Below are 13,587 nucleotides of genomic sequence, written 5' to 3'. Positions count from 1 at the left end.
AGAAAACCATTTTTTGATTGATACATTCTGAATCAAGATTTGAATGTTTTTCTAAAACAAATATGGCCGCCAAATAGCCGATCTGGAATGATGCCTTCCAGAGCCTTAAAAATATTTGAATACGGGTAATTTTCCGCCAACTCACACAGCAGTTGCCCCGACCCCTCTTCGATTTGCGTGAAAGTTTGTCCTAAGGGGTAACTTTTGTCCCTGATCACGAATCCGAGATCCGTTTTTTGATATCTCGTGACGGAGGGGCGGTACGACCCCTTTCATTTTTGAGCATGCGAATAAAGAGGTGTTTTTCAATAATTTGCAGCCTGAAACGGTGATGAGATAGAAATTTGGTGTCAAAGGGACCTTTATGTAAAATTAGACGCCCGATTTGATGGCGCACTCAGAATTCCGTATTTTCATCGAAAAAAACCCTTTTAAAAAGTTTTGAAAACTCTGCCATTTTCCGTTACTTGACTGTAAAATATTTTGAAACATGTCATTTTAAGGGAAATTTAATGTACTTTTCTAATCTACATTGACCCAGAAGGGTAATTTTTTCATTTAGAACAAAATTTTTCATTTTAAAAATTTCGTGTTGGTAGAGAATTACCCATACAGGATAAATTCTGGCATTTAAAAAGCTTTGGTTAAAAAATTAGTCAACGATTTATGTGATATTTTGAAATATTTTTCAACTGTTTAGATTGATTCAATTCAGCCATTTACCATTTTAATCGAATGTGTCACAAACTTTGATTTTCGGGTTGATCCGGGTAATAAAAAGATGTAAAACTGTGGGAAAATAGTTTTAAATAATACTTTTGAAAATAAAATTCAATTATTTTTTTTTACAGTTGCATAAATAAACAAACTTCTTCAGTATTTTGTGATTTACGAATGATTGCCTGAACTGGAATGTTAATTGTTTGCTGTTTTGCACTTATGAAATATTTAATTTGAATGGGAATAATTTTGTATTTTTGAGAAAATAATTATTTCTAATATAATTTCTTAGATAAAGTCCAGACTCGATTATCCGAAGACACGATTATCTAAGTTTCTAAGGGTTTCTTAGGAATTTGAGAACTTCAAAGACAAAAAAATCTTTTGTAATTTTCTCGCTTTTAAACATAAAAAAATCGAATTATGCGACCTCATATTAATCAACTTTGAGCTCAACGACTCAACATAGGATCGCAAAAATATCGTGTTACTCTTAGCTGAAGTTATTTTTTTCCGAGGACTTCGGATTATCAAGTCTGCAAAGTAATTGGAAATAAAACTGTTTTTTTCTGAAGTTATTTTGAATAATATTTATCATTATTTTAAGCAAAATGTATTTTTTTTTAAACATTGCTTATTTCGAAAATAATAACAATAATAAATAAAAGAATTCAATGCTCAACTGAGGGTCCTCGTAAAAAAAAAAAAAAAAAACGACAAAATGCAGTTTGCCAACCAGGACGACGACTACAGGGCCACGAGACCGTGGTGGTGCAAACAGAATTTTATCGATTGAGTTATCACATCATGTGATGTGCTGCGCGCCTGGCAGCACTCTGTTGCTATACTTCAGCGCGACGAGGTTGAATCAAAAAGTCAAGAGGCTGGTTGTTTCAATGATGATGCGAGGATGAAAGTTGAGGGTTTGAAAAAAAAAACTGGAAGGAAAAATCAGCATAACACAAACTTGTATGGAAATTGTGTTTCCCACGGCTAACGATTACTATGTCAGAGCTCTAATTTGCATGATTGTGGAGGTCACATAAAAGGAGGAAAATATAGATCAAATGTAAGGGAACCTGCTGTTGCATAAACATTTTTCAGTCCTGTGGATGTTACAGTCTAATTCATGATAAATTGATTTTTTGACAGTTGATGTATGGCCATTTTTATCAAAATAATCATATGCAATTTTAAATAATCTCGTTTCTTGCAAATGCATGTGTAGCTATTTCGACCCTTCATCAATAAAATCTGTTTTTTTTTTGGAAATTCCCGTTTGTTCCCCTCCTAATTCCAAGATTGTCATCCTCTCAATCAGGCAGCGAAAAACATTGTTTAACACGCGCTGCCGATTCGCAGCTGTCCCTCGGCCGTGATTGATCGAGGTTTGATTCTCGCGCTGTCAACACAATTTCCACTTATCTCAATTCTTTCGTTTCTTCACTTGTGACGTTTCGTCAAGTGGTCGAAATTTCAAACGCAGAACCTCCTCAATTGATTGTGATTGTTCAGAGAACGAAAAAAAAAAACTCGTGATCGACACAACTTTCGTGATTCGTTCCCGTTCTAGTGGAAGGAAAGGGAATGTCTCAAGCGCGAATATAACAACCTACTATCTAGTAATTTCTACTCCTCAACTTTCATGCTGATGACAATGATGATGCTCTAAATTGATGCATCCGCACTAGACGCTCTCTTTCTTCGAGAGAGAGACAGACGTCTTGATCGTCAAATTATTCACTAAGCTCGCGATTCGGGTTGATCAGCGTGTCGGTCGGTGCGTGGTGAATCGAGGGGTCGATTTTTTTTTATAAAAAAAAATCTACAGAATTAAAGAAACAAAAAAAAAATAAAAAATGAAATTTCACAAGATTAAAAAAAAACTTCAAAGAAATTAAAATTTAAATCGCCATACCCCTCAACCATTTCTTCGGATCCTAGGACGCACAGACAAATTTAAGTCGAGCGTCATAAATCTTCTAGGTATGTGTCCCCCCCACTTGACTAATAAGAGCCTGGACCAATGGGATGAACGGCTCCCTCGTAAAATGACTTGTTACATTATGCGTTCCGGAACGCGAACGCCTCTGTCACGCGTTGATGGGGTGTGGTCCACGTTGTGACGATGAAGAGCAAACATGATTTTTGGTGACTTGTTGGTCATCTTCGAAAACATTTTTTCCTCTCAGTTAGTCCTTCGGTCACTAGTTGTATTGACACGTTACACGAAAAAAAAAAATCCCAAAATCGTGAACTTGTGAATGCCGTTGTACAATGAAAACAATGTGAGACCCACGAAGGAATATGTTCACGTTTAGAGTGCAAATCCAGAGTTTTTTTTTAAAAGGTCCTATAAACATATGAAACACAGCACAGCTCACAGGACCATTAAAAACAAGACTCTAGAAATGCACCATACTCATGAATAAATTCCTTCGTGGATCTCACATTCATGATTTGTCGATTACAGGAAAAATCGCCGTCATCTTGCTGCCGATTCTGTAAAGATGTTGGTAAAACAATGTATAGCTAGAAACATTGCTTTCGCTAAAATTTTGACTGTCAGTCAGGGTTGCCAGATAAATCTGGCTAGGCCAGATTTTCCAAGAGTGCAAGATTTTTAAATTTTCTGCCTATTTGGATTTTTTTTTTTTTGATAAAATTACCGAGTTTATTAAAAAATTGTAAATATTCATTTGAATAAAATCGTAAACTAATCATTTTTGAGACAAACAAAATCAATTAATCTATTAACAGAATTAAAACATTAATCTATAAACTCTCGATTTAATTCATATTTTCCCACTCCTTCCTCAATCTAAATTGTTAGATTTTCATATGCCAGATTTTGCCAAATTTAACATTGTTAACCTAGCCATCCTGCTGTCAATATTTGTAAACAAAGAACAATAAAGTTCTAAAGCCCTATGTTATTTTTTATGTACAACGGTAAAAAACACAAATAAAAACCATTTTCGATCACTTTTTTTCATTTTTGACTTAACAAGACAACATTTTACGATGAATCAACTATGATCCCCTTGGAACGAGCTGTCAAGTAGAATGCTTTCTGTCAAGAAGGGCCACGAAGTAAATTTTTCAAAATTAATTTAAAAAACCAAGTTAAATCCTTTGTGGTCGTACAAAGGCTAATTGTACTCAGTAAAATAAGCTAAACTAAGCTAAACTATTTTTTTCTAAGCACAATAGCGCTATCTAGGAACACTAAAAAGTTCAATATGTTTTCTTTTATGACGGACATTCTCTTTTGACAGCTTGTTCCCAAGGTACTATAGTTGATCCATCGTTGAATTCGTCTTACACAATATTTTTTTTTCGTTTTTTACATTAAAATTAAAAAAAAAACTGATCAGACATTTTTTTAAAACGTGTTTTTGCCATGTACATACAAAATTCCTAGGTCTATAGGACCCTATTAAGGGCCAATGTATAACAAAAATCTGGAGAATATTTTGACTAAAATATTGGAGATGGAGCAAAATCGGTTTGAAAATATGAGTTAGAGAAGTTTGCAAAAAACTGATTAAAAAAAAACGTCCTCATCGCATCAGTAATATTTTTTCAAAATCAACTAAAATTGTTTTGCAGTAAATTTCAGATGAGAATGCCACTTGGAAACGTTCCACAACAACTAAGCTAATTTGAAGCCGAAATTTCAAAAAAATAGCTTTTATGAACTATTATCAGCTTTGCTCAAAATTGGCACAGATATTTACTTTTTCATTTTTTATGTCACCCTACTGAGCACTCACTGAGAGAGGAAAAAAGTCAAATGAAAAAGAGCCCCTCTTCTCTCTTTCATGATATGAGTAAAAATTTGATGTTATTGAGTTTGAGGTTCTAGATTGTGTCGCCACCTATGAACAAGGAGCGTTAACCGATGATTTTTTGAAAAAATGTTTTTTGCAATTCCGTCGTGAAACTACTTACTTTTCCTGTCATTCTTGAACGACGAAATAGCCTACTTTTCTGTACCAAAAATAACAGAATCGAATAGCAACACATTTCAAGATAAATGCTGAAAAGTTCTACTTTTCAGCACTGAAATGGGTGCTGAAAAGTTGAACTTTTCAGCACTTGTTTCGAAAAGTAACACTTTTCAACACTTTTTTGATTTAAACGATTTATTGACAAAATACATGAAAATTTTACTTAATATTTCACTCAATGGGTGTTTTTTGGAATTGCAAAAAATGTTGTATGGAACTCGTTGCAAAACTTGATTTTTTCAGCACTCTTCGTATTTATCCAACTCGGTGAACCTCGTTGGATAAATGTACGACTCGTGCTGAAAAAATCCTCTTTTTGCAACTTGTTGCATAAACTACTATTTTAGCCTTCAAAAACAACATTTTTACAAAACTTATGCCGAATTCGGATAAGAAAATAATTTCCAACATTTAGGTGTAAAATTTCTTTGATAATTCCATGAGAAAAATTTAAATTTAGAAGCAGATAGTAATTTGGACTATTTTACATTCAGACCCGGAATATTCAGCTTATCCTCAACAAGGTATCAAACACCAACCGGGTCAGGGCAATCGATACTGATAACAGAGCTTTGCGCACAGGTGACTTTTGGGTCCGGCTTTGATATGGTGGGCTTGAAGTGGCTTTTGATTTTCTGCTATTAAAACAGCTATTTGTGGTGTAAATAAGGTCGATAAGGGTGGCGGCTATTGACATCTATTGAGGGGTTTACATCTGAACTGCATTTACAGCTTTACCTTGTCGAGCAAGGAAAAGGGCAATTGAAGTTGAAGATAGCAATTTAAACAATACAAACATCGTAAAATCAGTCAGTTGTATGTACAAGGATATTTTTTCAAAACTTTATAATTAAAGATATTTGAATTCAAACACAACGCAGCAATCTTTCCCGAGCAGCAAAACAAGATCTCCCAGACGCCGATGTCGCTCATGAAAGTTGTCAACAAGTTGAGTAAACTTTCAATCTTCCAACCATCGTGGCAAATTTTTGTTTACGTCACAAAAGTTCTGAGCTGCGCTCACATATTATTTGAAAACGTGTTTTCGGGGGAGTTTCGCTCTCCCCATAAAGTTTTAATAAAAATCTTCCACAATAACAAAAGTCTAAGGAGCCCACAAAAAAATGTATTCATCTGCATATTTATTGAAAAGAGAAATAACGATAATAAAAAAAACCTGCCGAGAGCCCAGGGGCGTCAACAAAGACGTGACCGAACAACGTAGTCTACCAAATCACGAGACCACTTTACGTCATCGTTTTTATTTGGCAAAAGCTACGGGGCGTTGTTGTTATGGCGCGGGTATTTTTAGGATTCCCCTCATCGTCCCAACTACTACCTACTAGGGTGTACTTTTATCCAAAATTAATGATGTGCTGTCCGCGTCGACATTTGCGACGAGGCCGTAACCGAAGATCGCGGCAAGATCTTGCCAAAAATATGTCTCTGCAGCTTGAGGGAAAGTCGAGTTTTGCGCAAAATGCCCGAAAACTGTGATTTTAGTTGACTTGTGACCTAGCGCCATCTAGTGAGTGATAGCGAAAAGTTTGATAGCAAAGACAGAAACCTTCGTATGACAGATAGGTTAACTAGCTAGCGCAATCTGGTGAGCAATAGCTGAAACCAACAATTTTAATGCAAACATGTAAAACTGCAGTCCAGGAGAGAATCATCTGATTTCGACAAATTACTATGCAACAAAGTCACTTTACTTCAGAGCACATTAAGTTTACAACCTTCTTTGAGTCATAAGCCAGTGCTAATGGGTCACGTGGTCGACTTGGTAGTGCGAAAAACCACAGATGGAGATTCAATGTGTTTGTGTTAGCACAAATTAAAAACAACCTTTTTCACATAAACCCCATCTACATCGACCGCAGAGATCAGTGTGTGCGTTTGTGCACCAGCAGAACCGGTTCAACCGGATAAATGCATAAATAAGTCATCTTTCGCGAACGCGACCATCGGAGAGATCACGGCCAACAGCTGAATAGTTTTAAGTTAGAACTATATGAACCCTTTCGAAACGTTACCCTCCAATAAGAGATATGCGGTTTTCCCCGTGATCACCTTGGTTGAGGTCCCCTCGTGCGGCGAGGGCAAACTTTACGAGCCCTCGTAAAACGTGCTGCACCAAGGCGCTCTCTGTCACCATCGCCGCGCACGATCTGAGGAATTACCTTACTCGGATCAAGAAGGGGGAAATTTTATAGTAAATACATCGTTTATCGATTGAGGTTTTGCAGCGGGACTGCGTTTCAAATGTAGGTGGCGCCAAAATGAGGTTACTTGCCTAAAGTCGTATGCCTTTCTGTCGATTAAAGAACAAAATCGCTTATTTCTCATGATTCCCTGCATCAATCTTCATGAAACTGGTTGCAAAAGACGAGAAAAATTTTTTGCTTTGAAATAATGAACATCAACTTTTAGGCGCGCAAAAATTTGTGACCTTTTTCTTTAAAAAACATGTTTTGGAACACGAAAAAATGAGTTTCCCCGTATATATCAATGAAATAAACAGTTATATAGTTGATAACAGATGTGTTAACGTATATTCAACAATTTGTATTGATTTTTGACAGACTTTCTTGCCAAATAGTCCAAATTACTATCTTTTTCTAAATCTACAGTTTTCTCATAGAAAAATCAAACAAATATTGGAAAGTTATACACCAAATTGTTGGAAATAATTTTTCTCATCCGAATCCGGCATAAGTTTTATAAAAATGTTGATTAGGAAGGAAAAAACACATTTTTTTCTAAAAATCATAGGTTTACGCTATTTGTTCATAGGTGGCGACACGCGTCTTTTAGCTTTGCTGCAAATTCTCTATAGAGTTTGCCTTGGACGTGCGCTTGAAGCTACTGCTAGAGGCCACAAGGTAGCGCCACAGAATGAAAGGTTAGACAGTTTAAGGTTCAGAATAGATATGACAGTTCTGCAAACAAAGCATATATCCAAGATTACCTTGAGATAGATGGCGCCAAAAATCTGTGTTATAGAACAAGTCAAATTATTGGTAACAATTTATAGTAATAATTGTAAAAATAAGTGTAAATATCCTAACGTACCGTCATCAAGGGTGACATTGGGTCATACAAATTCCTCCATTTTTGTTATGTTGATTCATTTTGTCTGTGATTCTAATATGTCTTGATACTGTGGTTGTCACGTTCGAATACTAGGTAATTATTACAGCGTATTTGTCACAGTTCATTAGAGGGTTTCCAAGGTTTCTCCGTAACTATCGTTCAGTGATAAGGCAGATCTTGTCATAACCTTATCGCGGACATTACCAAAAAGATAACGCCATGGTAATCGCTGCGTACAAACCGATTCCAATCGTCCAAATTTGCCAAAAAAAAAAAACATAAAGCTCGTCATTGACCTCCGTCGTGGCCTTGCCCCAAAATCGAACCAAAACAGTCGACTCCGACAATCAGCTGTGTGGTGGTGGCCTGAAGAATGCGCTACGCTCGCCGCACGTAATTGCCGCGCAAAGGAAAGGCCAGAAAATCCGGAAAAATCCAGATCCCGCGTCTGGGGGCCGTCGAGAAGTCGGTGCCGCCGGCTCGTTGTTTTGTTTTGGCTGCGGCTTCTCTGCGGCGAACAGCGTCGAGTTGTGGTTGTTGTACAGCAAGCTTTTCCTTTCTATCATACTTGGCCGATGATGCCAACGTAAACAAACGGTGAGCCGGTGATCGACGTGAGGTCAAGTGAAATCGATCGCCGGCTGGTTAAATTTGCGATCCGGAACCGAGCGGAAGGTTCTTCCGCATCGTTGAAAATGCCCGAACGATGGCGCCATCTTTGGACGAGTGGCGTAAGCGTGCGACTAGTAGCTCAAAGATGGCGCTAGTGAGGTTTCAGTAGGTTGATTGATCGACGCAATCATCACGCGCAAATTATTCTCAATTTAGACGCATGATAAGCGGGGAGTCACGATGCTAGCGACTTGGTAGAAGCCGGTGTTGGGTAGTCCCCACTTGTTGCCGGTTGCTTGTTGACCTAGATTCAGTTTCGACAAGATAAGGCTGTCGATGTTTCGGATTGAAGAATGTGATGACCGTCAAAAAAACGTAGGACAAGGGTGGCGACTCAGTTTGAAACATGACGCGCCCTAGCGGCGAATGGAGAAAGCCTTTGACATCTTAGCACACTGTAAAAAATGTATACTTAGAATTCAAGTGTTTCACGTTGGATTTCACCACAAGTTGCAATTTTGTGTCGGTGTATTCTTAAGCAAAATCAAATCAAAAATTCAGAGCCAATCATCGTCTCGAAAATCTCCCCTCCCCGAGCAAATCCTTTACCTTCGGAGGGACCATGACACCGGTTGTTTTTTGTTCAGTCTTCTACTGTGTCTCATTTGCCTTCTCGCGCAGTGTTGCCAAGCGGTCAACCGGTTCTGCTGGAACTCGTTTTTTTTTTTGTTGCTGTTGCTTGAAGATGTCTTTGCTTGCCCTCTAGCTCGGCTGGTCGGCGGCTCTAGCTGTGACTTCTTCTTGCGCCCTTGACTCGAGACAAGTCTTCTCCGCTGAAGTTTTGAGTCGTAGAATCTTCGGTTTTCGAGTACTTGTAGAAGGATTAATTTTATGACAGCACACATTCGCGAGGTTGTAATGGCTGTGACAATAATCGTAAAACACTTGTGTGTGTGTGATAATTTGCCGTGCCAGGCAACTGGTGCCGTCGTTGATGACACATCAGAAAAAATAATTTATAATATATTTTTGGAACAATAAACCAGTTGGGATGTAGCAAGATTCCCCATTTTTTGCCGCGAAGAGAGCGACCTGCTTAATTTGCATGACATTTCTCTCTGAGAAAATTGTGATTAATATGCAGGGTAAACTGTAAATACTTCGACAAATTCTTTGGAAAAATGGTTTTGGGATTTCCATGTTTATTAATTTCTCATTTGTGTGTAGTGGTATAAACAAAGAGCTGTCACGTTGAATGACGTTTAAAAATATATGTTTAAGAAAGATTATATTATTTGTAGTTTTATATATCTTTTAGTTCGACACCTGAGCCGTTCTCTAAGACTTCGCTTTTTTTTTTATGAAACTTTGTCCATGCGTTTCCTATGTCAAAATAAGTAATTTCCGTACATGGCACCATACATTTTTCAGGGCTGGTCACAAAGTGGGTATCTAAATGTATGAAATTATGTATCTTGAGAAGGGATTTTCTGATCGATTTAGAATCTTCGGCAAAGTTGTTGATTAGGATTAGGACTGTTCAGAAAAAATATGTACACGTGAAAAAATCCTAAACTAAAAGTTAAATTCCCAAAATACGTATTTATTAATTGTTGATTTTTTAAATGTTTTAGGCGATTAAAAATACATTTTCTGAGCCATAGTGCGTGATGGTGTAAAATTTTGTTTGGGAGATATGAATGTTAGAAAAAATCGTGTTTATGGACAAATACCGAAAATCTGGGCAAACAAATTACTAAAAAATATTTTTAAGGCAAAATCGAATTTGCAATCGAAAAGTACTTTACATTTTTTTGATTAAATGTACCGTTTTCAAGTTTAAGCTACTTTTAGGTATACCTTTTCGATTTTTAAAGGTATTTTTGAGGCTTCAAGCCTTCGGACGCTTACGTTCTGGCAGAAACTTGCAAAAGAGACCACAAAAGACCTGTGGGTCGTTTAAGTGGATAGATTTTGTTTTTTTTTTCTACCCGAAGACCAATCAATTTATAAACATAATATTATCTAAGTGTCAGAGGTCACGATGGCTCTTACGGCTTTTTGAAAACTCACCCGATATATGTTATATTTTTTACTAAATAAGGTGACATTTCTTGGTAATGGATATAGAGAAAGTGCCAATACGATCTTCACTCGAATGACGATTGACAAACGTCACCAAGCAGCAAAAATATCTCTCGCGAAAGATTCCGCACCTTTTTACACTCCGAAAACACTTGGTGTCCAATATTTACCACCGGTAAACGCTCCGTTCACGCATACAGTGGACCTACTTTTGAGGCTAAGGTTTTTTTTTTGGTTGATTGTGTGCGCGTTCTGCACATTTAAATTATTATTCGAAGATTGTTTCCCCTTGGCGCTCCGTCGCTCTCTTTACAACTAATTTCGCAATAAAAAATGTGGAAAATGTTTTGGGATGGACGTAACTTTTTTATGGATTTTGAAAAACTTTTTGTTCGGAGATAATTGAGTATTACCTAAATCCTTATGGTCAATGAATACATACAAAATTGCCCACTGAAAAGTAGCACATTTATGTGTATACCAACTTCATATGCATGGGTTCTTGGGAAGTGGTTTGAACATTAGTAAGCATCGGCGTAAAATAACCTCTGGTGGAAGATTGGAAGGAACAGCCGCAGTAAAGCGAAGTGTTCAGAAAAATGGCTGATTTGCATATAAGCTTGCCTTGATTTGTTAGCAAAAATTACCTATAAAATAACTAGGTTTAAAATGTCTTATTAATTGGGTCCTAAAATGAAGCTTAGATTGCTGATATTATTGTTTACAGCGATAAAGCTTATTTTTCTGAGTACAATGAACTTTTGAACGACCACAAAGGATTTAAAATGGATTTTTAAATGAATTTAAAAAAATTAGCTTCATGGTCCTTCTTGACAGAAAAGGTCCTACTTGACAGCTCGTTCCAAGGGGAGTATAGTTTATCAATCGAAAAAATGTTGTCTTGTCAATATTTTTTTACATTAAAATAAAAAAAAGTCATTAGAAATGGTTTTTAATCGTGTTTTTACCGTTGTACATAAAAATTGACATAGGGCTTTAGTACCCAATTAAATGCATTTCTTTACAGAATTTAAAAGTCCTTTCAGTCGAAGATATATCAACATTTTCAAATAACTTGGTTTGTTTGCATCAAAATACAGCTCCCTCGTTCTCTCAAAAGATTTTTAATCTTGCAATTTATAGCTGTTTTTTGCCTGACGGCCCGATGTCAAGCCAACATATTTCACAGGGTCTGTGACAGATCTTTATTTACATCACAAAACCACCAGGACTGTGAAGACACTCAGTCGAGGATTTATTCATTTTCGAGTTAAATCATAGTGTTTGTCAGCGGGCCTGGAGAACCCTATATGAAAAAAACAGTTGTTACTAAATTTATAAAAAAAAAATCCATTCATCGCAAATGTAAACAACCAAGCTAATTTAAGCCACATAAAGTGCGGCACACACTAATAGCGTGCACTCTGCCGCCATCATCGGGCTAATCGACACGAAATGGGGTAATTAAAATTAATTAGACAGTGACAGTTCTGGGTTGCACAAGCACCACACCACAACGATGTTCCGTTGTTTAGGTTGTGAAGATGAAGTTGTTTTGCATCGAAACACGAAAATGCACTCTTGAGCGTTGAAAAAGCAAAACGCAGAGTGATCGATAAATCGATGACGAGGATAAAAAAGAAATTCTGTGGAAGTAAACGTGCAACATTGCCGTAGTTAACACTAAGTAAACTGTAGTATCGTAGACTAACACTAACCGCCCTGCTAAGTTACTTTAGGGTAGCAGCGTCTTTCATTGAACTTTATACTTTTCACCTCGTAAATGAGCAAATTCTGTCATATTGTATCATTTTCGCGTTGAACGACAATCCCGTACAAAAGAGTTTGCGAATCTAATAAACTTACAGTTGTCTAGCCAGCGTTGTTTAACTGTAGCCTTTGGAACAATTATATCACCAAACATTATACAAATTCTTATAGGAAAATGTCTTCTCCACAAAATTCTCCAATTAGCATTATTCCTCAACAACCTGTATGCTTGTCTAACCCCCTTCATACAATACCACTTTAGTCTCAAACAAACTGTCCCTACCCTAGCCTAACCTGACTGTGTATGCACACTACAGTGACACACACAGTGGCACATCTGGCAGCAGCTCTAGAGGTGTGTATATTTATATCCACACCACTCTGACACCAAATCGCTGAATGGGGCGTTAGCTGTTTGGCGATTATGAAACGGTTTTTGTTTATTGTTGATGGGAATTTAATTTGTCACCGTGGAGTTCTGGGCCCAACCACTTGTCGACCTTTCTCTCCGAGTGCGGACTAAGCTTTTCTCGATGAGTTTGTGTTCTAAATGAGTCATTCAAAGTTGATAAGAAGTTTAGGCAGGGGGAAATTCCTTTACATTGGTCATCTGAGTTGCATTCTATGGAACTATTGCTGGTCAAACCAATGGAAATTTCCGATCTCGATGAGTTTTGGGACTTTTAGGAGTTGGAGATTTATAGAAGCTTGAAAAAGGGATTTCAAAAACTTACCTCGTCGTCGATCGATCTGGCCATAGCACACAAACGACACAAAAACACAAACACTTACACTCCTCCTCTGCACTGGTCAAGTCTGGATTACCGATGTTCTAGAAGTTCACTCACTCAACCCTCGCTCAGCGTTCCAATCTGCTTAATTTATTTATTATTATTTTTCCACTGCGGTGGATTCCACCAATAAAACCACCGAATCAACTCCGTGCCCAACCACCGAGAGCTGTCCTAAGCACCGCGCCGAGGGGTAACTCAACAAAGTGCCAATCTCCACCGCACAACTACAACCAAAGCCCTTTTGACAGCTCGCGGGTGCACTGCCAGGCCGAGGGGTGATTCGCGAAACCTATTACCAAACAGTTTGTATGTTATTCATAAATGTCTGACCGGTCACTTCACTTTCCCCGGAAAACTTCCCAAACCCGGATCGCTCCGACGCACCCCCGGAAATGACCACGGCACGGAAAAAGTTGATTTTTACCGGAGAAAAAACGGATTCAAACACCCGACCGACACACCACTCGCAGCAGCGCACGTCACACGCACACCAGTGAGAC

At 37.6% G+C, this 13,587-nt stretch overlaps 1 protein-coding gene across 3 annotated transcripts in view; it reads right to left on the bottom strand.

The window, feature by feature from the left end:
- LOC120429815 (sodium/potassium-transporting ATPase subunit alpha) overlaps nucleotides 1-13,476 on the bottom strand; it is an 84,303-nt gene extending 70,827 nt beyond the window's left edge. For 2 of the 3 annotated variants that reach the window (XM_039594872.2, XM_039594873.2), the window contains exon 1: nucleotides 13,028-13,476. In XM_039594872.2, coding sequence (XP_039450806.1) covers nucleotides 13,028-13,051 — 24 coding nt within the window. In that variant the 5' untranslated portion in view covers nucleotides 13,052-13,476. The remainder of the gene's footprint in view (nucleotides 1-13,027) is intronic. The other variant, XM_039594871.2, reaches the window with a different exon arrangement.
- Between the last annotated feature and the right edge of the window lie 111 nt (nucleotides 13,477-13,587).

This window comes from Culex pipiens, chromosome 1 (genome assembly GCF_016801865.2).
Source record: "Culex pipiens pallens isolate TS chromosome 1, TS_CPP_V2, whole genome shotgun sequence".
NCBI lineage: Eukaryota > Metazoa > Arthropoda > Insecta > Diptera > Culicidae > Culex > Culex pipiens.
This window is presented reverse-complemented; position numbering and strand designations above follow the sequence as displayed.